Here is a 26,211-nt window from a genome sequence, read left to right on the forward strand (position 1 = left end):
AGCCCTCGCAGGTTGGAGCAGAGTTCCTTCCTTAAGCATGGCATACAATGTTCGATTTTTTGCGGGCCTTTTCAGGCCAATTCTCCAGTCATCCAAGAATTTCTTTTTAATCAGGCCCCGTTGCAGCCTCATCGTGCATCCTGCATTGTGTAGTACAGGGGGGTAATGAGGGGCGATTAGCTTCTCTTGACCACGTCCCGATCAGGAAACGTAAGGTTGGGAGAAAATCAAACATGTTTGAAATTCAGTTCGCCATCGTAAGTTGTTTGTGGACAATTCCTGCTGTTGAAGCAGAGCCACAAGCATCTACGAGCCAATTTACCAAAACCTTGAGCATTGAACATGTGCAAATAAGGGAGTTCTTCTCTGTCTTCCAGATTGACGAGTCCAACCAGCACCATCTCTCGGCGCTCAGTCTGATGTGCGGTTTTTGGATGACCATTGTGAGAAGGTAGATCACATCAGAGCGTCCGGGTGCACAGTGTGAGAACATACATCGTGAGCTGTGAGCTTTTAAACCCTGCGGTTTTGTTGTGCAGTTTGAGCTGTAGCTGTAGCTGCGTGCAGAGTGTATGCCCGGCTTTAAGTATCTTGGGGTTTTCTTCACAAGTGAGGGAAGAATGTAGCAGGAAATCAACAGACGGACTGATGAGGCTGCTTCCATAATGCAGATGCTGCACTGGTCTATTGGGATGAAGAGAGAGTTTAGTGAAAAGGCTAAGCTCACCTGTAACTGGTCTTCGTTCCTACTCTGCATGTAGAACAGATACAGTCTTTGTCAATGTTCTGTCTATTCCGGTCAGAAAAAGGATTTCACTAACTCCACAGCTCTGCCTTCCAGACATCTATGGCTCAGTGAAAAGACACAATACAGGCCCAATACCCCCAGAACCAAAATGTCCTTTTATTTGATAATAGAAATTTGACATGACAAAAAAGTAAAATTATCCCAATCAACTGTAAGGAGTTTACTGTAAGAATAAAAGAAGAAAAAAAACCCCCCTTAATGTTTAGAGGCTGTCTGTCATTTTGAAAAAGTTAGGTGTTGGTCACCATTCAAAAAGCAGTTTGAAAGCAGCAGAGTTAGTTGAGTTGGTTTTACAAAAAGGTAACAATACAGTAATATCAATGCTGATACTTACATAACAGAGCTTGGAACATGCATAGAGGACTGCACTCAACTGTGAGGAAAACTTGTTAACAGAAGGGTAGAGTGGGGTCCAACCTTTATTCCGACATACCCACAATCCAACAGCCCAATATTCAGACACGGCCTCCACTACGACAACCCTCTCACAATGACATGCCTCCACTATGACCATCGACATGCCTCCACTATGACATTTGCTGACCACTGGTATCAGCAGCAAGAAGAAATATTTTAAAATTTGCAAAAGGGCCCACCACAATAATAATATTAACAATGTATTATTATCATAATTACTTATATTATCATTAAATATTATAATATAATACATTATGAATACATGTACTATTATTATTATCATTGTAGATATGCAATACAAAGGACTGTGTGTTCTTTACACAAAGCCAACACAAAGCACTTTAGTGAAACCAGTTGAAAACTACTGAGGCTGGCGAAGGATTTATTTAACAAAACCGTATAAAGTATAATGAACTAACTTGATCAGTTTGCACCAAAAAGACAGGCATGCTTAGGAATAATTTATGAGAAAATGGAGGATTACTGGGAGGGGGCCCAGGACACAACAGGTTAGCAAAAAGGGGTTAAACAACATACAGATGTGTGCAATAAGCTGCATGTCAGTGAGGGGAAAGACCAGCACACACACACACATGTTGTGTCACAATATCCTTGTGGGGACCTTCCATTGACTTCCATTCATTTCCCACTAATTTATATGGCCTAACCATTACCGACACATACCTATCCCTAAACCTAACCTAAACTCAATTCACACCTTAGTCCTAAACCTAACCCCCACCCCAAGAAGAGAAACTTTCCTTATGGGGACCAGTTGTTGGTCCCCACAAGTACCTATGAGTCCCCAAAATGTAGCATATTCCTAGGAAATTGTCCCCATCAGGCATTAAAGACATTGCCACAAACACAAACACACACACTCTGGTACTCTGATAATTGCTGGGGCTGCAATGTCATAAAGATGCTTATGGTCATGCCTGTCAGAATGCTGATATGTTAAAACAACTTTTTAAGTTTTGCTAGTGTAAAGGTTAAATAAGAGATTCTGTTGCTACATTACCAAATTAGGATTCACTGGTTGACAGACAGGAGAAGACAGAAATAAACAGGAGTTAGAGATCAAATTAAAACATTTATTCATAAATTGATGCATCCAAATGAGACTGAATCTTCCTGTCCCCTAGCTTCTGAAAAGTAGTCTGAAGCACTCCAGGTACCTCACCAATTTTAAAGATACACAGTCCCTACTCCTCAGTCTGTTCTCACAATACACACCTTGACCAGGTTTGGTCCTCTCTTTGGATTAGGACCTTTTTAAGTGTAACTTCACACTGCAGGCCTTATTGCTCAATTCCAATTTTTTTTGTGTGTGAAATACAATTGTTTTGTGTGGTCGTTCACATTTTTGAATATATGCAACTTGTATGAATTTCCCCGTTTGAACTGCATTCATACAGCTTAACTGCCCACATGCACAGTAGAGGATGCAATGATGTCACTAATAGCGAGCAAGCTCTGTCTTTACGGAATAAATGTGGTTGGCAGTGCTGGAGTACATCTAATTCTCTGTCATTACTTTTCCAACTGGTGCCAACACATCAACAACTCAACCTTTTCAAGAAGATCAAAAAGATAGACTGCTCTCTGTATTATCATCTATTATCTATATTCCTCCTTCTGTGTTGCAAGATTCAGAATAGGGACCTTCGTTGAGTATTAATGACGTTGAGGTCAGATGAATGTGACAGGTCACATTTGAAAAGATTGTATTTAGGACCAGATGGTAAAGTGGCCTGCATCACATTTAAAAAAAATCAGATCTGTGTTGTTCAGACTGTCATGTAAAGATTAGATACAGGTCGCCTGGGCAAAAATCAGATTTGGGTAACTTCAGGCTGCAGCGTGAACGTAACATATCTCTTACAAGTATCCTGGCACAAGAGGGAGTTTTCTTTTTAAGTTTTAGATAATAATTTGCAAAATAAAGTTATAATTAGATATTTGTGATTCATCATTATACTTTCCCACACTAGTCTGAAAAAATATATATATATGTCATAATTGGGACGTTTATGAAAAAATCTGTCAATGTCGAAGTGGCGATATGTCTAAATGGCAGGATTTGCCCCACACTGTGGAGAATAAAAGGAAACCAGGCAGTATAAATACAGAGGCCGTGATAAAGAAATGAAAGTGACACCGGAAAAAACAACTCAGAGATAACATGTTAAAGTTGAAGGAGAGAGCATCTGAGGGAGCTAAAACTAATTAACTTAGAGGAACAGACCAGGCAGAAACATAAGAAACCCAAGGACTAATCTAACAGAAATCCAAGTGAAAAAGAGGATTTAAATGGAAAGCAACAATTAATAACAATTAATAAAAATGAATTAAATTAACTAAACATAAACAAACTAAAAAAAACATAGCAAAATAGCTAAAGAAAGCAAGACTTAAAGATTGTACTAAACAGAATTAAAATTATCAAACTACATGAACGACCATTAAAAACCAACTACCTCAGGATGCTGACACAGCTGCTCTAACACTTGTTTCTGCAATGTCCTAAACAGTCAGAAATCCTAAGAATTTATATGATAGAACAACTGGTGTTTTCTTCCTTGTTCAAAATTAGACTGTAATGTGCAATGTCAAGTTACAAGCATTTCATTTAAAAACATAATATTGGAGGAAATAATTACCTACTGTTGAGAAACCATGTCAAACAAAACAGGGTAAAAAAAAATTTTTTCTGTAAAAAGTTTAATGACATTCAAGATCCGTTTGGGAAAAAAAAAATGGTTTCAGGTCCCCTCAGTGCCATCGATATAACGTTTTGGAAATAACTACATATTTACACTAGATAGGAGAAGAGGACTCTGATTTTCTAGCAGCCCTTGATGGCACAGAACGAAATGTGGATGACAAGTGGTCCTCTTCCAGAGCATGTTCTAGAACAAAGCACACCGACTGATGAAGCTTGTCTTGGAAGTCAACTCGGATGAAAACATAGAGGATGGGGTTCAGGCAGCTGTTCAGGAAAGCTAGACTCATAGTCAGAGGACCTCCAATCTTCTGAAGTTTCTTGTAATTAGGGAAGGTTAATTCCATAAAACTTAGAACATGAAATGGCAACCAGCAGATGAAGAATGCAGCGACAATGAAACAAATAATCCGGTGAGATATCTGTTTCTTCATTTGTTGCAAGCGCCTGGAACGGATTCCTATGGCCAAATATGAAAAAAGCATGACCATGAACGGGACGAGGAAGCCAACAACAAAACGAAAAGTGTACAGACCCCACTTTTGTTCCTCTGTCATGGTAGAATTGTCGTACATGCAAAAGGTCCGGTTACCCTCCCCTGGTACCAGGGTACGGAAGTAGGTTTGAGGTGTGCTGCAGATCCCAGCCGCCAACCAGATAATAGCACTCATGATTTGAGCTTTATGGACGGTGCGCTCGTTTTGTGCCCACACCACCACCAAGGTGGACAAACAACGGTCTAAATTTATGGCTGTCAGAAAAAAGACACTGGCAAACATGTTGACTACGCTCACAAAGCTGTTGAGCTTGCACATGAAGTTTCCAAAGGGCCAGTGGTACTCCTGATAGAGAGAGACAGCTGAAAAAATCAGGAAGGCTGTGAAGAGGAAATCTGCCAGAGCCAGGTTCAAAAACCACACAGAGTTGACAGTTTTCTTCATCTTGAAGCCTGTCACGTAGATGACTAGGCCATTGCCTACAGTCCCAACCACAGTAATCATGCAGTACATGAACAGGGAGAAGGTGCGTATGAGTTTTTCAGCCACTTCATCTCCAGATGAATGGTCTATGGTTTGGTTATCTGAAGAAGAGAAGTGAAAACAATTCTTAAAAGATCTGCAAAGTGCATCAACAGAGAATGTGCATACTCTGTGCAACAGACAAACTGCCTTTCTCTACATGCAATGATGCATTCACAAAATCTTATCTTGTTTCTGATTGCAGCTAGCCTTGGTAAATCAGCAGAAATATCCCAAACAAAGTTCTGAGAATTAAACTTTATATGTGCTGCATAAAAATACATGTCATAGTTCTATAATTTAGTACACAACCTATACCTACAGTTTGTGATATTGTTTAAGCCTAGTTTTTTTTTTTTAAATAAATTTTAAGTTCAAATAATAAAAAAAAAATATTTGAAACCACAGTTACTTAAGCTGACCTAAACAATTTAACTTACCCAACCGATGGATGTTAAACAAAAACAAGTTTTTTGTTTAAGAATCTAACAAAATCGTATGAAACATAAGATGTAAGCGGATCTTTTTCAATATATTTATTTAAGTTGACATACTACAATCACTCACAACAAACATTAATATATAAACTTAATACAAACATTAATAAATTAGTATAAATCAAAACTTTACAAACACTTTAATTAATCATACACTTCTGTTTAAACAACAAATGTTCTTATTTGTTTAAGCAACTCACCAGTACCCATTATGCTGGCATTTGCAGGACGTTGTCTTCATTCTGAGTTGATTCATGTCTCATCTTATCAGTGTTCCTTTTCTCTCTAATTACTCCTCCCTCTCTTTTGTGCAGCTGCTAGCAAGACAAGCCCACAAAGGCCGACAGTGACATGGCACAACCAGCTAAAACAATCACCTTGATATAAAATCATATAAAATTTGGACTACAATGTCCTTTTCTCCATACCTCCATTGTGCACACTATTGTTTAGTGACTTCCTTTAACAGGGCTTTGCTCTTATGTTGAAATTAGTTTTGGAATGATCCAAAGTAAATCATCCAATCATCCAAAAACTTGGACCAAACATGCCAATAACTCCCTTCTGGCCAAAAACAAAATTCAGACCAGAAAAAAAGCTTTTCTGTAATAATCTCTTCTGCTGATCATGAAACAGGAAAATCCAAACCAGAAGATTCTTATTACAATATTTTTTTCCTCATGCAAAAAAAAAAAAAAAAAAAAAAAAAAATATGCAAGATAGTAATAGTAATCTGAGGCTTTTAATTCTAGTTCAAAACACTCAAGGCAAATCAGTAGATGACAGTTGCAAAAAATAAGGGAGAAAATGATTCACTGAGACCTCCATTTGAACATCCTCTGTAGACACTTGGCACTGATCCCTATGACAGCATAGAAAATGTTACTTAGTGTGGGTTTAAGCTGTTCAATGACATTCTTATAAGTTCAGACTGTGGAAGAACCACAGTATTATTGGACCTCTGTGCAGCATTTTATACTGTTAATCACTTGATTTTATTAAGAGCATCTGGAAAACTGGGTCGGCCTTTCTGGTACAGCCTTGGACTGTTTTGAATCCTACCTGAACGACACTTATGTGTGTCAGTAGGGAACCATAAATCAGACACTGCAGGGTTCCTCAGGCTCTTTTATGGGGCACCAACTATTCAACATCTACATGCTCCCCTTGGCTCAGATTATAGCAAACAATATCAGATCAGTTACCATAACAATGCAGACGACAAACACCTTTACATCACAATGTCACCATCTGACTATGAACCCATCAGAGCATTGGCTAGATGTAATGTGTCATGATGGACTCAGACCTGAGCCTTCAGACTTTAGATTCTCTCTGTACTGAATTGTTATATATGAATAAACTTGTATTGCCTTAAAATAACTTTCTGCTATTGAATATCTACAGTACTTTCAAGCAAATTTGACAACATACAGTAGAATTGCATATAATTTCAATATAAATGACGAAAAAAATCCCTTTTGTATATTTAAAGGTTCTTACCACTTTCCATTTTGCTTGAAGCTGAGTCTGCCTTCATTCTGAACTGATCTAGTTTTAGATCTGATCCCTCCTGTGTTGTTACTCCTCCTTCTCAGTTCATAAACCTGCCAATGAAACTGTACAGGTGGGAGTAAACAAACTCACCAGAGCACAATCAAGTGAAGAGGATCAAATTTAGGATTGATAACAGATACAATTTTACTTCTCTTTTGTGTTCTCATAAAAATGTATTTTATTTGATGTACTGTGAGAGCATGTTTTTTATTGTCCTATTTGTGAGATAAAATGTTTTGAGTGTGCCTTTTATCTGCCTAAATAAGGGTGATTGTTTAAAAGCCTTGTTCCAGTATCTGATGGAATGTAGGAAGTTGAAGCAGGGGTGATAAATAGCATTTTCCTCTCTACTCTAAACAAGGGTGAAATATAGATAAAGATGTCCTTATTGGGGTCTTTTAAAAAATTCACCAAAAATTCTCCACAATACCCTTAAGAGGTCCCATATCATTTTTCCACAAACAAACTTTTTTATAAGCTGATCAGATGAGACCAAGATTGACCTTCTTGTTTGATACTGTTTATTGTGAATCAAATGCACAGTAACCTTACTATGAAACATGAAGGACTTTTTTTTAGTAGTAATAGGGAAAGAGTTTAGAGTTCATGGGAAGGTTGGTGGAGCTAAATACAGGGTATTCTGGCAAAAGTATCCAGATAAAAGTGTAGATATAAACAGTCAAAAACTGTTTACAGAGTCAAAACTCTGTAAACTGCTTTAACAGATATCTTAATCTGGTCAGGCTGCACTTGATCTATTTTTATAAAAAGGATGGACCAACCTTTTTAATCTTAAAATGTGCAAAACTGGTAGATAACAACAGGGAAACATGATTTTGTAATGTACTTATGTGTACTTCTGTTTACTTAGAAGGTAATACAAGTGTATGTTTACTTTTCTGATTTCAGTTTGTAAAAGTGACCAATACCATGTATTAATTATCTTATGCTGCACAGTTATGTACTTATTTGTGTTAGTTATCACATAACATCTCTATATTGTAAAGTGTAATTATATAAAATAACTTGAGAAACATGGGAGATAAAAATAAAAACTGGGACCTAATTGTTAATTTCCAACACGTGATAAAGTGCTTAAATTTACATAAAAATATCAGACCATATTTATTTTCAGTTATAACTACCTGATTGAATGCACTTTCTGATTCTTTATTCAAACCATTTAACAGTTGTGAAGAGGCATTACATGTTTAGCGTATTAACATAATTTCAAACCTTTGAAATGTCATCCAAGAAATCCTTCCTAGAGGCTGACCCCTGAGGAGTTTTGAACAGGACACTGTGACTTCTATCATTATTTCCCTTCCTAACAAAGCTTACATGAATCCCAATAGGAATTATATTTAGCCTTTCCCATTCCAGCCCATTCAAGTCTTCTTAAGCACTGTATGAGAACGAAATTGCAAGTATGCAGTTGCTACTTTGCTGTAATACTTCCACTGAAGAGAGATTCCAACACTATCTGTGATGCAAAGCAGCCATGGAAATAAAATGAAAATCAGCACTGTAAAAAGTGTGATATAAAAAGGAAGTTTTTGACTATTTGTAAATTATTTCTCCTGCAGTTGGTACACACTGTCAGATGATATGACTCTCAGCCAAGTAAACCATTACTGGTCCTCCCAAAAGCTGTTTTATAATACAGGTATAATACTTTTTAGTACATTCTGTGGGGTAAATGAGGAAACAGGATTTAAACGAGAGCAGGGGAAAGTTTTAAATAAATTTTGACTATGTGCAAATTATGTTTCTTTCTTTTAAAGCATCAGGTGTCTTCCAAATGTCATCACCAATCTTTTACATTTTTCTAAAACATCATTTATGCTTTTGTGATGCAGATTTTATTTATTTAAGGAATAATTATTGTAAATAAACTTTCATGAACTATGTTTTTTTTTAATGAGTTGTTGGAGATGTTCACTGCTGTAGGTAGAAGGTCTGCACAAATCTGTAACAAAATTTCAAATCTGTACACTCAGTTGTGTATTTTAAGTATTTTAAGTTGTGAGGTCCAGTAGATATTAATATAGGTCTGGATTTTAACAGCAGGGTTGATTGAAAATAGTGCATTAGAATCAAACTGATCAGACGTTTAGGACCAGATGTACGTATATTTTGAAGCATTTGTTTTACAAGGGGTTCAGCATGGCTTAAGCTTGAAATTTGCAACAGTAAGCATGATTACTGATGCAGAAAATGGCATGGCTGATGGATTCATTAAAAAAAAAATCCATATGATTTCCTTTCATATTTGCCTTCTCATAAAGTTATTAATGCATTTGTTTATATTCATTTATTCTGTTTGTGTTCATCATTAATTGAGTAAAAAGACAAAACGTTATTAATCCCAAAGAGAAATTGAAAGTTGCAGTAACTCATGCAATGTTTTTTAATTAGTTGTTATGGGGGTTGATAGCTGAAGGCAGGGAGGATCTTCTGTAGAGGTCTGCCTTGCACCAAATCTTTAAGAGCCCTGTAACTGAAGACACTCTGTCATGCTTTAACAATCTTCTGAAGGGAATGCTCACTGTTCTCAATAATTTTAATTACTTTATCAAGAATTCTTCTTTGTACAGTTATCTCCAGAGGTTCTAGAGGATTTTCTAGCCATTCAGGATCACATAATTGATCACACACTATTTTACACAATGACTCACAAGCTCCCTGTACGCAGCTTCTTCTCCATCTTTGATTCACCCAGCGACTACAGAGTCATCCAAGAGGACTATTTCGGCAGATTCCATGAGTCTGTCTTTTAATGGAAGTAATGGGTGTACTGTGTGAAAAGGAATGGTGAGAGTACTCTCATGTGGTTTGTTTGCGCTGCTGACTACTTGATTAGACAGTTGACCTTTTTAATGAAGGAGATCATCTTGGACTTCAGGAAGAACTGACCTGACCACGGTCCACTGCTCATCAAGAGCTCAGCTGTAAAGGTGGTAAACAGCACCAAATTCCTGGGGGTGCACATCACAGACTCCCTCACCTGGAATGTAAACACCACCTCACTGGTCAAAAGGGCACAGGAGCGATCCCGGCCTGGGGTCTTTCTGCATGGAGTTTGCATGTTCCTCCTGAGCATGCATGGGTTCTCTCCGGGTACTCCGGCTACCTCCCACAGTCCAAAAAAAACATGACTGTTAGGTTAATGGGCTTCTCTAAATTCCCCTTAGGTGTGAGTGTGTGTGTGAATGGTTGTTTGGCATGTTTGTCTCTGTGTTGCCCTGCGATGGACTGGCGACAAGACCCTTTGTGCTACTATCGGCGGAGGAATAGCTTCGAGAGAGAGATGTCCATGCGTGTCCTTAGACAAGACCGTTCATGGTAATGAGAGACAATATAATGAATGACATTCTAGCTCAGATGTCGCCCGGCCAAACAAGGTCTGCATCAGGTGTTGGGGAACCAGAGCACCTTGATTTCAAATGGGCTACTGGACAACATGAAGGAAAAGGAGAAGATATGAACAGGGCTCTATTACAATGTTAATATCTCAATAACCCTAACCAGAGAGGCTATTATGCACAGGGTGTGGGAGAAATGGAGACTTCAATACCCACAGTCTACAATAATAGCTAAACAACTAGTAACTCAATTTTCTAACATCCATAAACGACAACTGCTTTCACAACTTGAAATTGACGAGGTACAAAAGCACCGTTCTAGCAAGGAGGAACAGCAGAGGGAAGCCGTTGTGGTTGACATAGCAATACCATCTGTCTCAAAGGTAGAAACTAGAGAAATACCAGGGGCTCAGAGAAAAGCTGGAGAAAACCTGGAAGGTCAAGGCCTCAGTGGTACCCGTGGTCTTTCGGGCCCTCGGGGCAGTGACCCCCAAACTTGAAGAATGGTTACTGCAGATCCCTGGAGATACATCAGACATTTCGGTCCAGAAGAGCTTAGAGGAAAAAGGGGGGGAAGACCACCTGCGATGGGTGAGGAAGAGTTTTTTTTCTAAATATATATATATATATATATATTTATTAGGGCTAAAACAATTATTCTGATTAGTTGTGTTCAAAAATCCTGTTGCAGAACGTTATTTTTCTAACTATGATGTTAGTTAGGCCTGACGTCTCAGGCTCATAAAGACATATTTGCGGTCGACTATGACAGAAAAGAGACTATCAAGTTTAGTTAAACTCAAATCAAAACGCACAAAGGCATTGGATCTAAGTAAATTTGTGAAGCGTTTTGCTTCTTTTCAGATTTGTGGAGATTTTGATGTAACATACAGTACCTGCCTTTTTGTTGATTTGTTGATACAGCAGCTCTATCTGCTGTACAGCATTTACATGCATGAAATGTCCCTTTCATGATGCCTTAACTGCTGTATGTCAAGTTACTGAGGAACAAATGGGGTAAATGTGTGTTCGGAGTAAACAATACATGGATGTCTGGTACCTTGTTTGGGTGCCTTGACCCATTTATTTCTACTGTGTAGTAATGCCCACTTTAGTACAGCTCAGTCCATAGATCTCTGATGGGTAACTTTTTCTTTCTATAGTTTCTTCTTGTGCAAATGCTGCAAAGCTGCCTCTCTGACAGTCAATCTCACACATCTGCGACTCAGCACCTGTGTCTTACCTTAATACCTTTCCTGCCATAAGGCCCCTCTAGAAGAAGTGTTATCATTCTTCTATCTCCTATTAAGTGAGATCACATTGTACGATGTATTACCAATATGAGCTTTTTTCACATGAAACACCAAACTGTGATAACTGTGTTTAAATTCATTGTAAAAAAAAAAATGCCATATGTTGCCACCCCTCAAAAATTCCTGCCCCTCTCTCGCCACCCCATAAATATTTTTCTAGATCTGCCCCTGCTCCTCCCGGTTCGCTGCGGCAGCTGGAAGCGGTTTTCAATCCAAACTGCAGGCACCAGGATAATAAAAGCAAACACGCATTGTCGGCAGGTTTCAGCATTTTCAGTTAATTTAGGCGTTAATAAACTGCTCAGAGGAGTGATCATAGCTCTCCGTGTCATCAGCGATCTGTCTGTCTCGCTGTCAGCTCCCAGATCAGCGTCTGTGATTGGTTGATGCGGCGCGTCCAGCAGCAAAAGTTCAATTTTTCCAAAGACATAATATAGGAGAAATATGATCTCTTTTTATTTGAACTCCACTAAGGGCCCTTTATTTTGAGAGAGATTCACCATTAACTTAACTAAATGAAATATGTCAGACAAATAAGATTAAATTCAGCATTGTGCTGTTCCCATAATTTCTAGAGCACGTTGAAGCTTTTCTAAGGTAATATTTACATTAAAGTGCAGCATGCTGCACTGAATTATCACATGACAAGTACAGATTCATTATCATCATTATCATCATCATCATAGTCATCATTGTCATCATCGTCAACATTGTCATCACAATCGTCACATCATCAACAACTTTATTTATATAGCACTTTAAAACAGCTACAGATGAAAACAAAGAGCTGAACATAGCTAAAAAGAATAAAACACAATGAAATGATAAAATACAGCATAAAAACATAAAATTAGGCAATAATGTAAATTTGTTCAAATTAAATAATCAAGGTCACAACAACTAAGTTCTGCTAGTGTTTAAAGCCAGCGAATAAAATGTCTTCAGCCGTGTTTTAAAATTTGGGAGTGAATGATCCTCCCCACTGTGCAGCGCTAGGCTATTCCATAAAAGCGGAACAGCAATAGAGAAGGCTTTGGCCCCTCTGAGCTACTTCTCAAACCTTGGTACCTGCAGGAGATGCTGATCTGCTCACCTGAGGGCCTGAGCATGCAAGTAGGGGTAAAGAAGATATGAGCGCTAAGATGTGATAAGGTCATTCAAGCACTTAAAAACAAAGATAAGAATTTTTAAATCAACTCTAAAATGCAGAGGTAGCCAGAGGAGGAAGGCCAGGACAGGAGTGATGTTATCATATTTCAGAGTACCAGATGAGCGGCTGTGTTTTGCACCGGCTGTAGGTGAGACAGCAAAGACTGGCACACACCAACATAGAGGATATCACAGTAATCCAATAGATATGAAATAAAAGCATGGATAACTTTTTCAAAGGGCTGCTTTGAAAGAAAGGGTTCTTGTTTTGCCAATTGTCTTAACTGAAAAAAGCAAGGTCTGACAACTGCTCCAATTTGATTTCCCAATTTAAAATAACTGTCCCAAATTTGTGACGGTCAATTCAAAATATGGTGTAAGGGGTCCTAGGTGTATAGTAGTGGAGTCACATGGGCCATAATTTCAAAACACTATAACCTCAGTTTTCTTCTTGTTCAAATTTCAAAAGTTCAGAGCCGGCCAGGCTTTAGTGTCGTTTATCAATTCAATAAAAACTTCATTGAAAAACCGTCTCCCTGGTTTAGGGGCAAATAGATTTGGCAGTCATCAGCGTGAAAATGGAAATCAATCCCATGTATTCTCAGTATTGAACTATGTGGCAGAAAATGCCGAAAATAGAGCAGTGGCCCTAAAATTGAGCCTTGTTGGACCCCGTAGGATAGACAAGCACAAGGAGATTTAGCGTTGCCAATTTTGACACAGAAAGATTAGTCGAACAGATATGATCTGAACCAATGAATAGCAGTGTGCTGTATCCCTATTTGATTTAAGTCTATAATCTGAGGCCATGATTATTGGGTGAGTTTCACCGGTGCTTTTTTTTTTAGCCCTAAATCCTGTATAAAACTCTTCAGAAAGGTCATTACGGAACACACTTAACTTGATTTGGGTAACTATTTTCTCAAGAATGTAAATAACAAAGGAAGATTAGATACAGATATATGATTGATCAAGTAATTTGGATCAAGAGAAGTTTCTTAAGTAAAGGTTTAATTACAGCTACCTTAAACTTGTGCATTAGATATCCCTTTAATAGTAATAAAATCATATCTATAATATCTATAATCTAAAATACAAATTGAATGCTTGGTTATTCATTGCTGACTGGACTTTTCCTTTAAGTGAGTATAGTTGGCCAGGCTACTGCTTCTGCATTAATAAGACCCTGGTCCCCCTGAACCCCCCTTAAGAGCACCTTCCGATCAGAAATAATAAGTTCAAGGGAAAATCAAACAATTTTGAAATTCCCTCGGCCCTTATGAGGTGTTAATAAGCAAATCCTGCTGTTGAAGCAGATCTACGAGCGTCTACGATCCAATATACCTTAACCTCGCACATTGTGCAAACAATGGACTTCTTCTTCTTTCAGACTGACAAGTCTGATGTGTGGTTTTTGGATGTACAGAGTAAGCAGTTCAATCGCATCACATCAGGCTGTAGAGTGTTAGAGCATACATTGGGAGCTGTGGAATTTTAAACCCTGCAAATCCATCATACAGGGGGTACACCCTGGATAGGTCGCCAGTGAAAATATCATAAGATATATGCCTCACTTAAAGGGATACTGTGTGATAAGGTCCTTTAAAGGTGAATTTCACAAGTTTAAGTAAATATTTTAATTATTTTTGCCCTTATATTAGCCTGATGTGTATAATGTGCTTTCCTGTATTAACCACATTCCCCATATAGCCCCCATTTGTCAGTTTGTGAGACACAGATTCAAGTCTGATTCTCTGGGCATGCGCATGGGTGTGGCACGGTGCATTCTGTCTTTCTNGAGGGAGGCTCGTTAAGACATCTGAGCAGAGTCTAGGTCGGAGCCTGGCAATATACCCTTGGAGTGTAACGCGGAAGAAGGAGATGAGAGCGGCTAGACGGGAGCTTCTCCGAGCGGGGAAAATTTAATTGTCGTCTGGATCGAAATCCGACATTGCGATTGCAGGATAGCGGCTGTGGTGAGATTTGAGGGAGTTTATAAAGTGGAAGCAGGACGCTGATTGGGCTTCGTGGTGTAGTTCGAAGCTGATTGGCTCGCTTCAGAGACGGATCGGCTTCTGATTGATGGAGGTAAGTCAGAGTTTCTTCAATTGAACTTCCGCTAGAGCTTCATTATCTGATGGATTTAACTGTGATGTGTATGAAGATTTATAGAAATCTGGGAAGGCATTATTAATATCCTCCGGATCCTGTAATATATTACCAATTGAGTCTGTAACTGCAAATATAGTCGTTTTTTCTTTATTTATTTTTAGTTGATTAGCTAAGAAACTTCCTGATTTATTGCTATGTTCAAATTTATCAATTCCAACTTTTTGAATTAAAAACTTATTTTGTTTTTCAATATATTCGTTTATTTCTAGTTTTATTTTATGGATATCACCTAATTTTTCCTCGTCTAGCGAGCTTTCTAGTAACTTAATTTTTTCCTCTAATTCCTGGATACTTTTTTGTTCTAATTTTTTTTATGAGATGAGAATGAAATAATTTTACCTCTCATCACTGCTTTCCTGGCTTCCCATAGTATAGATGTTGATGTTCCTGGTAAATCATTGCACTCCAAGTATGATGCCCACCCTTCCTTGAAAATTTTGAGAAAATCTTAATCCTTTAGCAGTGATGTATTTAATCTCCAGCTCTTGTTTTGTGGGGCTATTTTTTTTATTTATAATCTCTTTAAGTCTTCCACTGCAGGATTTGACCAGATGACTGGCCAATAGTCTAAAACTGCAGAGCTCTGTAGATCAAAGTCAACGTTCTCTACTCAGTTTAAGGTAATTCCAGCAGCATTCAGCTAAAGCCACATGGATACTTGAATAATGTTAGATGTTTTCTTAGTCTTTAAACTTAATCAGCACTACTGAGACAAATAAACTCCTGATCAGAAGCTGGATCCGATTTTCTGTAACTTGTTTCTTTTACATTCATCTGATCATCTGGTTATTTTATTCTGTCTTATTTCCTTTTAGTTTTCTAAAATGAGCAGTTTAACCTCTATGTGTACTTCTAAACCTGTATAGACCTGTAGTTAATCTATTTGTCCAGCAGATGGTGATCTCTGACCTTGTTTGACTTCACCATCCAACCTTCAACCCCAATAAAATTTTATCTGCTTCATTTACTTTCATTTAGAAACAGGTTGTGTTCGAACAAACAAGCAGAAAGTCGACAGAGTGAGGTTGATGAAATGGCCACTTCAGCTAATATTTTCAACTCAGGTCAGAAATCTTTTTATAAAACCTTCCCTCAAACTTTATCCTGTATGGATTATAATCTGTTACTCTTATTTTAGTGGATAAATATGTTAAATACAGAGACTTTGACTTTAAACAGAACATGAAGGTCAAACAACATGGCTCCCTCTGCTTTTCCTGGTTTTTCACTTGTGGAAACATTGCTGAACTTTTTTTTATCATTGTTCCAATTGAAATGTATATAATATAAATTATTAATTACAAACTATTTTCACTAATTGTCTAATTAAAGTGGATTTTTATAAACTGTGATAAAATAAAGCCTTACCTCTCTTAACAGCACTGAGCCATGCAAAAACAGAACTGAGGATTGTGTTGATAGGAGGAAGATTCAATCACCTTTCCAGCGGTAAAAGCTCTGCCGGAAACATAATCCTGGGTCACAATGTTTTTGACACCAGCAGAAGAACAGCTCAGAGTGAAGCGCGGCAGCAGGAAGTACTCGGGAGACGACTCACAGTGGTTGATACTCCAGGCTGGTGGTGGTATTATCCAAGAGATGTCACCTCAAAACTGGATCAGTTAGAAATCCAGAAGAGTGTCCATCTGTGTCCCCCAGGACCTCATGTCTTTCTTCTGGTCATTCCTGGTAGTATATATTTAAATCAGGATGTCAAACTATCCTTAATGGAACACCTGCAACTTTTCAAAGCAGATGTTTTCAGTCACACCATTGTGCTGTTCACTGCAGTCGATCCATGTAGTGATGAAACCATGGAATCAGAAATCAGAAGACGTCCAGACCTGCAGTGGATCCTTCAACAATGTGGAAACAGAAAACATGTTCTCAACATCAGCAACAGAGAAGATAAAGATCAAGTCCAGATGCTTTTAAAGAAAATTGAGGCAATGATTAAACAGAAAAGGGGCAGACACTGTTCTGTTGATGAATCTGATGGAAATGCTCTGAGAAAGAAACTAAAAGATTTGGTTAGAAAAGCCTCAAAAAGGTTTGATGAAGTTCAGAAACAAAGAAGAAACATGAAGCTACAGATTGAAGGTAACTCAACTTTCTTTCTTTCTATCAGGCTGAAGTGATAAATGTTTCTGCAGATTTCTCTGGCAGCTCGACATTCAAAACACATTATTTAATTATAACCCCTGGAGAACGAATTTTAAAACAGTCTAAATCCGAAGATTCACATTTTTTATTTATTTTTTCATTCAAATACCAATAAATAACAGATTTATTTTCTTTGACAAACGTTGGATTTTTTTCTCCACATTATTAACCCTACTCTTAACAGACCTGGGGTCCGTTTCACGAAGCAACTTTACTGAAAACTATGTTTTTTAAACCTGAAATAAGCGGAACTCCATTTCACAAAGGGAGTTTACTCCACTTCTGTTTCAGTCACCATCGTAACATTAACCTGGTTGCGAGCAGGATTTGAAAAAAAAATATTCACTAGGTCCGTTAGACACATTAGGTTTTAAAAACAAACATTGCATGACCATTTGATTAGTATCTTAATAAAAACAGGCATTATTTCACTGAGATTTAAATACAGCTCAAATCTCATATATCAGATTTTTTTTGTTCTGGTTTAGGTATATTGAGCAACGTGTGGATCATTTTATTTCTTTTTAGTTTTTTTTTTACAGTACATGAAGAACTACTGCAATTACTATTAGATTAAACATAAATAGATGCATTAATTCAGCAGGGGGGACAATTTGTTACCTTAGGGTTAGGATTATGATTCAATCAGTGATAACAACCTATTAAGCCTCCTGATACAATCCAAAGCCATTCTATGGGACGGATACCTACTGTTCTGTCCTCACTAAGCGTTGTTCCCCTGAACGTGGGCTCAGCTATACAGACAGCTAAACACTCTCCTTTTCAAACTCCAAGGAACAGGCTGATATGTTGAGTTGGATGGTTTAATCAGGATAAAGTGTGAAACTGTTGACAAAATCAGAAATNAGGTGAAGGTCTCCATCAGCGGACTCCATCATGAAACCATCAGCAGCCTCCATCAGCGGACTCCATCATGAAACCAGAAGCCCTTCTTCCAGCAGTGTCTGTGATTCCTGAGCATGTTTTGAGGGTATAGGGGGAAACTTCACTCTGGATGTGAAACATGTCAAAGAATGCTGATCTGGTTAATGACACATTGCTTTGGTCATCTAGCATAACATATGTCTTCACCTTTTGCTCTGGGTGACCCTTTGGATAGACATTGACCAGACAGATTTTTGAACACAATTTACCTTTAAGACCCTCACCACACACAGCTGTGCTAGGTCAGTGATGCATTCGGTAGACTCCCCACCCTTCTCTGTCAATGGACGGGAACTTGTAATCCAAGGTGCTGATCCTGGATGAAGTGCTGAGATGTGCCGGTTACTGTCACATTCTGAGCAGTGGATGTCAGTTTTACACTCCTTAGCTTGGTAGGCTGTTGAAGCACAACATTTAAAACAAATGGAGTTACCCAACAGAAAGCGCCTTCGCTCTGCAAGTGATTTCTCCCGAAAACCTCGACATTTTCTAAGGGAGTGAGGTTTCAGATGGAGAGGGCACTGTTTATCCAGATCTATGATGGATGCTTTGGTGGAATAAGAGGATGAGGGGTTTCCTACCTCAGTTTTACTGACTGATATATGAGGCTTGGATTTCCAGGGTTTAGAGAGTGATCCGTCACCTTTAAATGTAGCTAAGTTTGAGGTAGCAAAAACAAAGCTAGGATCATTTCTCATCTCTGCATAGTTGTACACAAAATTTACAAAGAATGAATAAGGGGGATAGGGAACTTGGTGTTCCCTCTTATAGTAGGACCCCTGAGTAATCCACTGTTCCTGAACGTTATGGGGCAGTTTCTCCAATATAGGGTTTATTCCCCTTGCAGTGTCCAAAAAGGCGAGTCCTGGCAAGTAGCCCTCTTTCTTTGCAGCTTCAATCTCTAGGAGCAGATCTCCACGCTCTTGGAGCTTCAGATAATCTCTATTTCTAAGCTTTGGGAAGCTGTTCAATCTATTGAAGAGAGATGCTTCAATCGCTTCCGGAGATCCGTACCACTTGTCTAGTCTCTCCCAAAGCATGTCCAAACCTACAGATGGGTTGTTAATGTGGACTGCCCTTATCCTTTTAGCATGGTGTAGCGACTCCCCACCAAGCCACTTAATAAGCAAGTCCAGTTCTTTACTGGGTTTTAGCTTAAGTCCGTCCACAGCATTAACAAAGCTAGATTTCCAGGACAGATAACTAGCAGGCTGGCTATCAAACACTTTGAGTCCAGCTGTAACGAGATCTCGACGTGCCAGAAATACAGCCAACTCGGACATCCGTTGAGCTTCTGGGCTCGAATGGGCTGGAAGTTGGTTTGCTGAGACAGTATGGCAACATGTATGAGTCATAGGACCATTGTGACCTGCATGAAGGGCCATTGAGCCAGGAAGATATTTTGTGGGGTTGATTTGTTTCAGAACTTCTGCAGAGCAAGCTGGGGGACCAAACTGTTGCGTATCATAACTGACATGGTGAGCTTCAATATCTGGGAAATGTTTATGTTGTGGTCCAGCAGCAGAATGTTCCATTTCTCGATTGTTATGAGCTGAAGTATGATACTGACTTACATTATAATGGGTTTGGATGTAATCACTGGTGCGCTGTAAGGACTGCTTTGATGCTCAATCACAACTGGCTTTACTCCCAAGATCACAGTTTTCTAAATCTGCTGCTGCCTCAAACACCTGAGCCTCTGCTTAGGCAGCCTCAGCCTCACACTCTTCTTTTAGTGCATTCAGTGTAGCCTCAGTGCGTGCCTTCTCCACTTCCATATCTATTTGAAGTTTTGCATAAGCTGCTCGTGCGCGTGCTGCTTCTGCCTTGGCACGAGCTCTAGCAGCAGCACTGGCTGAGGACCTGCTTGAACTTGACTTTGAAGATGCGACTGAGGTACCACATTCTGACCTACCCTCCAGCTGCTGAGTGTCAGCATTGACAGGGTTTGAGCTTGACATTGCGTAATGCGGGCAGGTGGATGTGTGTTTAATTCACATGAAAAAATATGCAGATGCAGAGGCTGACTGCTTTACTCTACGACTGGTGACTGAAAAGAGTGCTGCCGAGGTTTCTTCACAGCTTATTGACGGTCCATCTTTTCACTGTTCTGTCCTCACTAAGCGTTGTTCCCCTGAACGTGGGCTCAGCTATACAGACAGCTAAACACTCTCCTTTTCAAACTCCAAGGAACAGGCTTATATGTTGAGTTGGATGGTTTAATCAGGATTAAGTGTGAAACTGTTGACAAAATCAGAAATAAACAAAATATTGCACCAATACACAGATGACTTCTAAATATAAAATCAGTGCAAAATTTACTTTTTTAGATGTATGCATAATCTAAACATCACACAAATCAAATGATAAATTAGCTTCAACAGCCATAACCTGCTCAGGTTTTACATTTGTCAGTTAAATTTAAACTACAGCTTCCTAAAAGAAAATAACAATGCTCACATGTTTTTTATATAAAAAGAAACAATATAACTTACAGATGATGCCGCTTTTAAGCAAGTAAAGACATGGATGGCAACAGATGAGCCCATGTGTGACTGCTCTTGGCTAGATTCTTAGAAACATGGCATTCAGAAGGAAGTGACATCTAGAACAGTGACCTCACATCCTGTCTAACTCAGGTTATCAAAATAAAATACATAAACCAATCAATAGGGGGCAGACAGCTGCATAGAAGAAAAGAACTGATTCCATCACACTCCCCACCTGACATCCCTAGGATGTCAGACTATGCATCACTTATGCGAGTTCCTTGACAACAGGAGTATGACTTCATATACTTCAGATACTGGCCTTAAGTACACTCTTGAGACATTTTCCTTCATGACTTTCACCTCGACCTTTCTGACCTTTCCATCATCACTCTGGAACGTTCTTGTGATCCGTCCTGTGGGCCATTCATGTCTCTTTACAGAGTTGTCCTTCAGTAATACAAGGTCTCCATCCATGAGATTAGGTCTTTCTGTTCTCCACTTTGGTCGGCCCTGGAGACTACTGAGATATTCCCTACTCCATCTATCCCAGAATGTGTTGGCTAAGCTTTGGACTCGTCGCCACTGACGCCTGAAGAGGTCACCATCTTCAAAATTGCCAGGATGAACTGGTGGTGTCCCAGACTTCTGGGTTAGCAGCATAGCAGGGGTGAGGAGGAGAGGCTCATCAGGATCTGTAGACACTGAGGTAAGGGGTCTAGAGTTGACAATTGCAGTGACCTCAGCCATAAAGGTTGTCAGGACCTCATGTGTGAGCAGTGCAGATCCGAGCTTAGAAAACATTGCATCGAGAATCCGCCGTGTGACACCAATCATCCTCTCCCAGCTTCCTCCCATGTGCGAAGCATGTGGGGGATTGAATAGCCACACACAACCCTTCTCAGAAAGGTAGCTGGACACTTTCTTGTTGTCACAACCTTTTGAGTTAATCCCAAGTTCACGGCAGGCTCCCACAAAATTGGTTCCACAATCGGACCTGAATTGTTTGGCGGGCCCTCTGACTGCAAAAAAGCGTTGTAGAGCGTTAATGAAACTGGATGAATCCATTGATTCGACAACCTCGATGTGAATGGCACGTGTGCTCATACAAACGAAGATGATTGCCCAGCGCTTGCTGTTGACCAGACCTCAACGTGTCCTCCTAGAACTGACACACCATGGTCCAAAAACATCCAGTCCAACAAAGGTGAATGGGGGATCTGTACTGATGCGATCAGCAGGCAGGCCCGCCATCATCTGCTCCTCCTGCTTCCCACGCAGTCTCCGACATGTCACACAGTTGTAGATCAAACTGCTGACAGCCCGTTTTCCTCCAATGATCCAAAAACCAGCACTCCTCAAAGCTCCTTCTTTTAAGTGCCATCCTTGGTGGCAGACCTGTTCATGGTAGTGTCTGATGAGCAAGGAGGTGACATGATGTTTGCCAGGAAGGAAAATAGGCCAGCTTTCTTCTGCTGTAAGCTGTGACTTCTTCAGTCGTCCTCTGATGCGCAGAAGGCCTTCAGAATCAACAAAAGGGGATAGTTTACAAAGAGCAGACTGTTTAGGAACCTGCTCTTCCTTCTGGATGGAGTTAATGTCCTCTGAGTAGACCTGCCTTTGAACAGCAAGCAAGATTCTGATCTTTGCATGATTTAGCTGTTCTGGACTGAAGAGCAGCTTACAGTCAAGCCAACCGTGACAAGACCTTCTTTTGCTGCTTTTGTGAAGGAGTGAGCAATGTGGCAGAGCCTGGCGAGTGCTCTGCAGAGTAATATCAAACTTGAAAAACGCTCAAAGCATTCACTGCCCAGCTGAGGTAACACATTTGTGGCGTTTGTCATTATGACTGGACGTAGTTCCACATCTGTTTCGGGATCAATCAAGCTAAAAGCTGTCTGTTCTAAGTGACTCTGTTTCTTGTCCAGAAGAAATGCTGGTCCAGTCAACCAAGAGGAAGTTGCGAGCTGGTTAGCTGGAATGGCTCTAGTCGCATGGTCAGCTGGGTTGACATCAGAAGGAACGTAGCTCCATTGGCCTTTATGTGTCGAACGTCTGATCCTTTGTACTCTGTAATGCAAGTAGACATAGAATCGTCTAGAGTCATTGAATATATAGCCTAGTACCACTTTGCTGTCTGAGAGGAGCTTGATGTCATCAGCCACAATGTCCAACTCTGCGGAAAGAGTCTCCGCCAATTCCACCGCTAGAACGGCGGCACAAAGCTCAAGCCTTGGAACGGTGATGTCAGGTTTGGGCGCCAACTTGGTTTTCCCAAACAGAAATCCGACTTTGCTATGTCCTGCAGCATCTGTGACCTTCAAGTATGCGACAGCAGCAATAGCTTTGGTTGATGCATCACAAAAGATGCAGACCTCTTTTCTCTGTGCTGTGGAGAGTAGGATGGTAGTGTAGACTCTTGGGATCTTAAACACTTTTAGGTCTTGTAGAGAAGTACACCACCTTTGCCACTATTCAAGCTTTTCCTGGGGGAGTGGTGCATCCCAGTCGCAAGTATCGGTGGTCAGGTCTCTTAAGATAAAACAACCTTGAACACTGAAGGGAGCAGCAAATCCCAACGGGTCAAATAACCTATTGATGGTTGATAACACACCCCAACATGTAAAGGGTTTTTCTGTGCCACCCACACGAAAGGTCAGGGTATCTGTAGCAAGATCCCAACCAAGACCTAGGCTACGCTGAATGGGAGGGGGGTCCTGACAAACATCTAGGTCTTGTAGGTTGCTAGCTAGATCTTCAGCTGGAAATGCTCTCATGACCTCAGTACTGTTGGATACGATTTTATGTAGTCTGAGATTGGATTGAGCCAACATGTCCTGTGCACCTTTTAGCACTGTGACGACACCTTCTGCACTGCGGAAAGATTTCAAACCATCGTCGACGTAGAAATGCCGGTGGACAAAGTTCCTCACTTCGGGTCCGTACTCCTCTTCACCCTCCATGGCTGTTCTCTTCAGACCATAAATGGCTACAGCTGGAGATGGACAGTTACCAAACACATGAACCTTCATGTGGTACTCCAACAACTCATCATCAAGTTGGTGGTTGCGAAACCACAAGAATCGGAGGTAGTCCCGATGATCCTCTCTCACAAGGAAGCTGTGGAACATCTGCTGAATGTCTGACATTACAGCAACAGGTTCTGTCCTGAAACGTACGAGAACCCCAAGGAGGGTGTTGTTGAGGTCTGGACCTTGTAGGAGTACATCGTACAGTGATATGCCTTTGAACTTTGCACTTGAATCAAAGACAATCCTTATCTTCCCCGGTTTCTGTGGATGGTAAACACCGAATGAAGGTAAGTACCAATACTCTTTATCAAGTTCTGGTGGAGGAGCTGGCTCTGCATGTCCGTTTCTGAATATTTCTTCCATGAAGTCCACAAAATGACATTTCATCTCCGGTTTCTTTTTCAGAGTACGACAGAGTGACATCAGTTGACTGAGGGCTTGTCCCCGATTATTAGGGAGATACGGCCTTGGACTGCGAGAAGGTAGAGGAGCCACCCAACTATTGGAATCATCTTTCCTGAACTCCATGTTCATGATCTGGAGGAAGATTTCATCTTCGATGGAGGGTGCCATCTTATCATCGTCTTTTGAATGACTAAAGACCAGTTCACCTAGGCTTTCATGAGTAGAGGACAGAGTGGCAGGGGATGTGAGTTGTGAGCTTACAAACTTTTCTTTGAAAATGAATCTGTTCCCACAAGGCTTGAAATAGCTGGGCCGGCCATTCTCAAGAACATTGGTTTTGAATGTGTTGACAGTTGGAAGGTGAGCCCCTCCGAGGCAGACGTCACCAACTATGACCCAACCCAAGTCCAGAAGTTGGGCATAGGGCTCGTTGTGCTTACCATTGCGCTGACTGCGGACNTTGTTCAGCATGGGGGTGAGTAGAAAATGAAGGCTAATCATGTTTTGGGTGTACTATTCCTTTAAGTTTACAGTGGAAGTTTGTGTTATCAGTTGATGTTCAACTTTTCCATAATTTGCTTTGTGTTTGTGGAAATCATAGTAGAAAGTAAGGAACAAAGAAAACATAATCCAAGGGTGACTGGAATCATTTTGGAAATGTAACCTGACTTACCACAGGGATTATTCTATTTCAATCAGCATAACTACAGTCCCTTGGTTTCAATGGTCCTTCGAGCTGGATAAGTAAATTGCTGTTAAAAGATGCAAAAACCATGGTCAGCAACAACAGGCATCTGATCCAAATGGCAAACTTCCACTCTTTCCCACCTATGAGATTATAACCTAAATTTACCTGGACTCAGAGTAAATTTAGGACAGTATCCACGACCGCACTTGGTGCATCAGGAGAGTCAGAAATCCTTAAGATTAGTGCTGCTCTTGAACATGTACGATCTATCTCTATTCACCCACCCTGCATAGTAGCATTGTCTCGTCTGTTCCTGTTTGGCTGTGACACCATCCCGGAGAGAAATATCAGCTGTGCTGAAATTTCCCAAGGAAACCTAGCACAAGTTTTGCTCATGGCAGAGTTTGCCAACCAAAGCACAGCCTGCCCTCTAACCCACACTTTGCAGCCACACCTCATTAAAATCTCTCATATAGTCCATCCTATGCAACCACATCTAAGCAAAGCGCACCTTCTTAAGCAGGTAGAGATGCTTCATTTGTTCAAAAACCCTGGTTTAGTGAGCCACAAAGAGAGACAACGTACAGGGGTCCAAAACTCACAATCCCCAGCTTTATGTCACCAGATCTCAGAGAGACTGCATGAATGAAGATTGTCTTAGAAAATCTATTAGCAGAGGATGCCACTAAAACATACAGGTACCAGATCCTGCCAGATCACCTTTAGTGTGAAGAACCTTACCTTGTGGCAGATTCCATTGTAACTCCAAGCAACCTTGCACAGATACTATGCTGGCTCTTACCAAAAATATTTGCACAGACCCATAAGCTTGCAGTACAACAGATTTCAGTTAATAGAAAGTCCAAATATATGCACCAGTGATGTTAAGACCCATTTTTTGTTCGCCCTCCATGTGAGGTCATTAGTAGGCATGTTAGAAAAACTGGGACAAAAAAGACATGTAGTTAATCTGCAGCTCTCAAGCTTCCAAGAAAGACTGCTACCATACTCCTTTGCTCTGAGAATGTTTCAGGATCAAGCAGCAGGGCAGGTCCATCCTACCTTGCACATCCAGCTAACAAATCAAATAGGGAAGAGAAGGTAACAACTTACTGTCCCTATTGTAATCATAACAAGCACTTCCTGAACAACTGTTCTAACGTTAAGAACTTGAGCAAAGAACAGAAGGTGACATGGATTAAAACGAAAAATAAGTACTGGAGTTGTGGATGCAATTACCAAGCTGTGAAATGTACGCTTAAAGGTCCCTGCAAGACCTGAGGCAGGAGACATCTGCTTGTGCTGCACGAAGTGAATAAGACAATAGAGGAGAATAGAGAATAGAGGAAAACCACTCCTTCTGGCTCGAAGGTCCATTAAAACTAAGGGACTGTATTTATCCATCCATCTTCCTCCGCTTATCCGGGGTCGGGTCGCGGGGGCAGCAGCTTAAGAAGGGAGGCCCAG

The 26,211-nt window shown here is 40.1% G+C and overlaps 2 protein-coding genes across 3 annotated transcripts in view; one reads left to right on the forward strand and one right to left on the reverse strand.

The window, feature by feature from the left end:
- Nucleotides 1–4,004: 4,004 nt before the first annotated feature.
- Nucleotides 4,005–5,860, reverse strand: LOC107086120 (G-protein coupled receptor 1-like). Of its 2 annotated transcripts, none has more exons than XM_015376878.1 (2): nucleotides 5,673–5,860; nucleotides 4,005–5,031 (listed from the first exon to the last, which is right to left on the reverse strand). In XM_015376878.1, the coding sequence occupies exons 1-2, from the start codon at nucleotides 5,674–5,676 to the stop codon at nucleotides 4,046–4,048; spliced, it is 990 nt and encodes a 329-aa protein (XP_015232364.1). In that variant the 5' UTR covers nucleotides 5,677–5,860; the 3' UTR covers nucleotides 4,005–4,045. The 2 variants fall into 2 exon arrangements, with proteins under 2 accessions (XP_015232364.1, XP_015232363.1); XM_015376877.1 differs by having other exon boundaries at nucleotides 5,667–5,860.
- Nucleotides 5,861–16,055: 10,195 nt separating this feature from the next.
- LOC107086095 (GTPase IMAP family member 8-like) overlaps nucleotides 16,056–26,211 on the forward strand; it is a 20,405-nt gene continuing 10,249 nt past the window's right edge. The window contains exons 1-2 of the mRNA XM_015376851.1: nucleotides 16,056–16,086; nucleotides 16,403–17,122. Coding sequence (XP_015232337.1) covers nucleotides 16,056–16,086; nucleotides 16,403–17,122 — 751 coding nt within the window. The remainder of the gene's footprint in view (nucleotides 16,087–16,402; nucleotides 17,123–26,211) is intronic.

This window comes from Cyprinodon variegatus, unplaced genomic scaffold (assembly GCF_000732505.1).
Source record: "Cyprinodon variegatus isolate N-32 unplaced genomic scaffold, C_variegatus-1.0 Scaffold143, whole genome shotgun sequence".
NCBI lineage: Eukaryota > Metazoa > Chordata > Actinopteri > Cyprinodontiformes > Cyprinodontidae > Cyprinodon > Cyprinodon variegatus.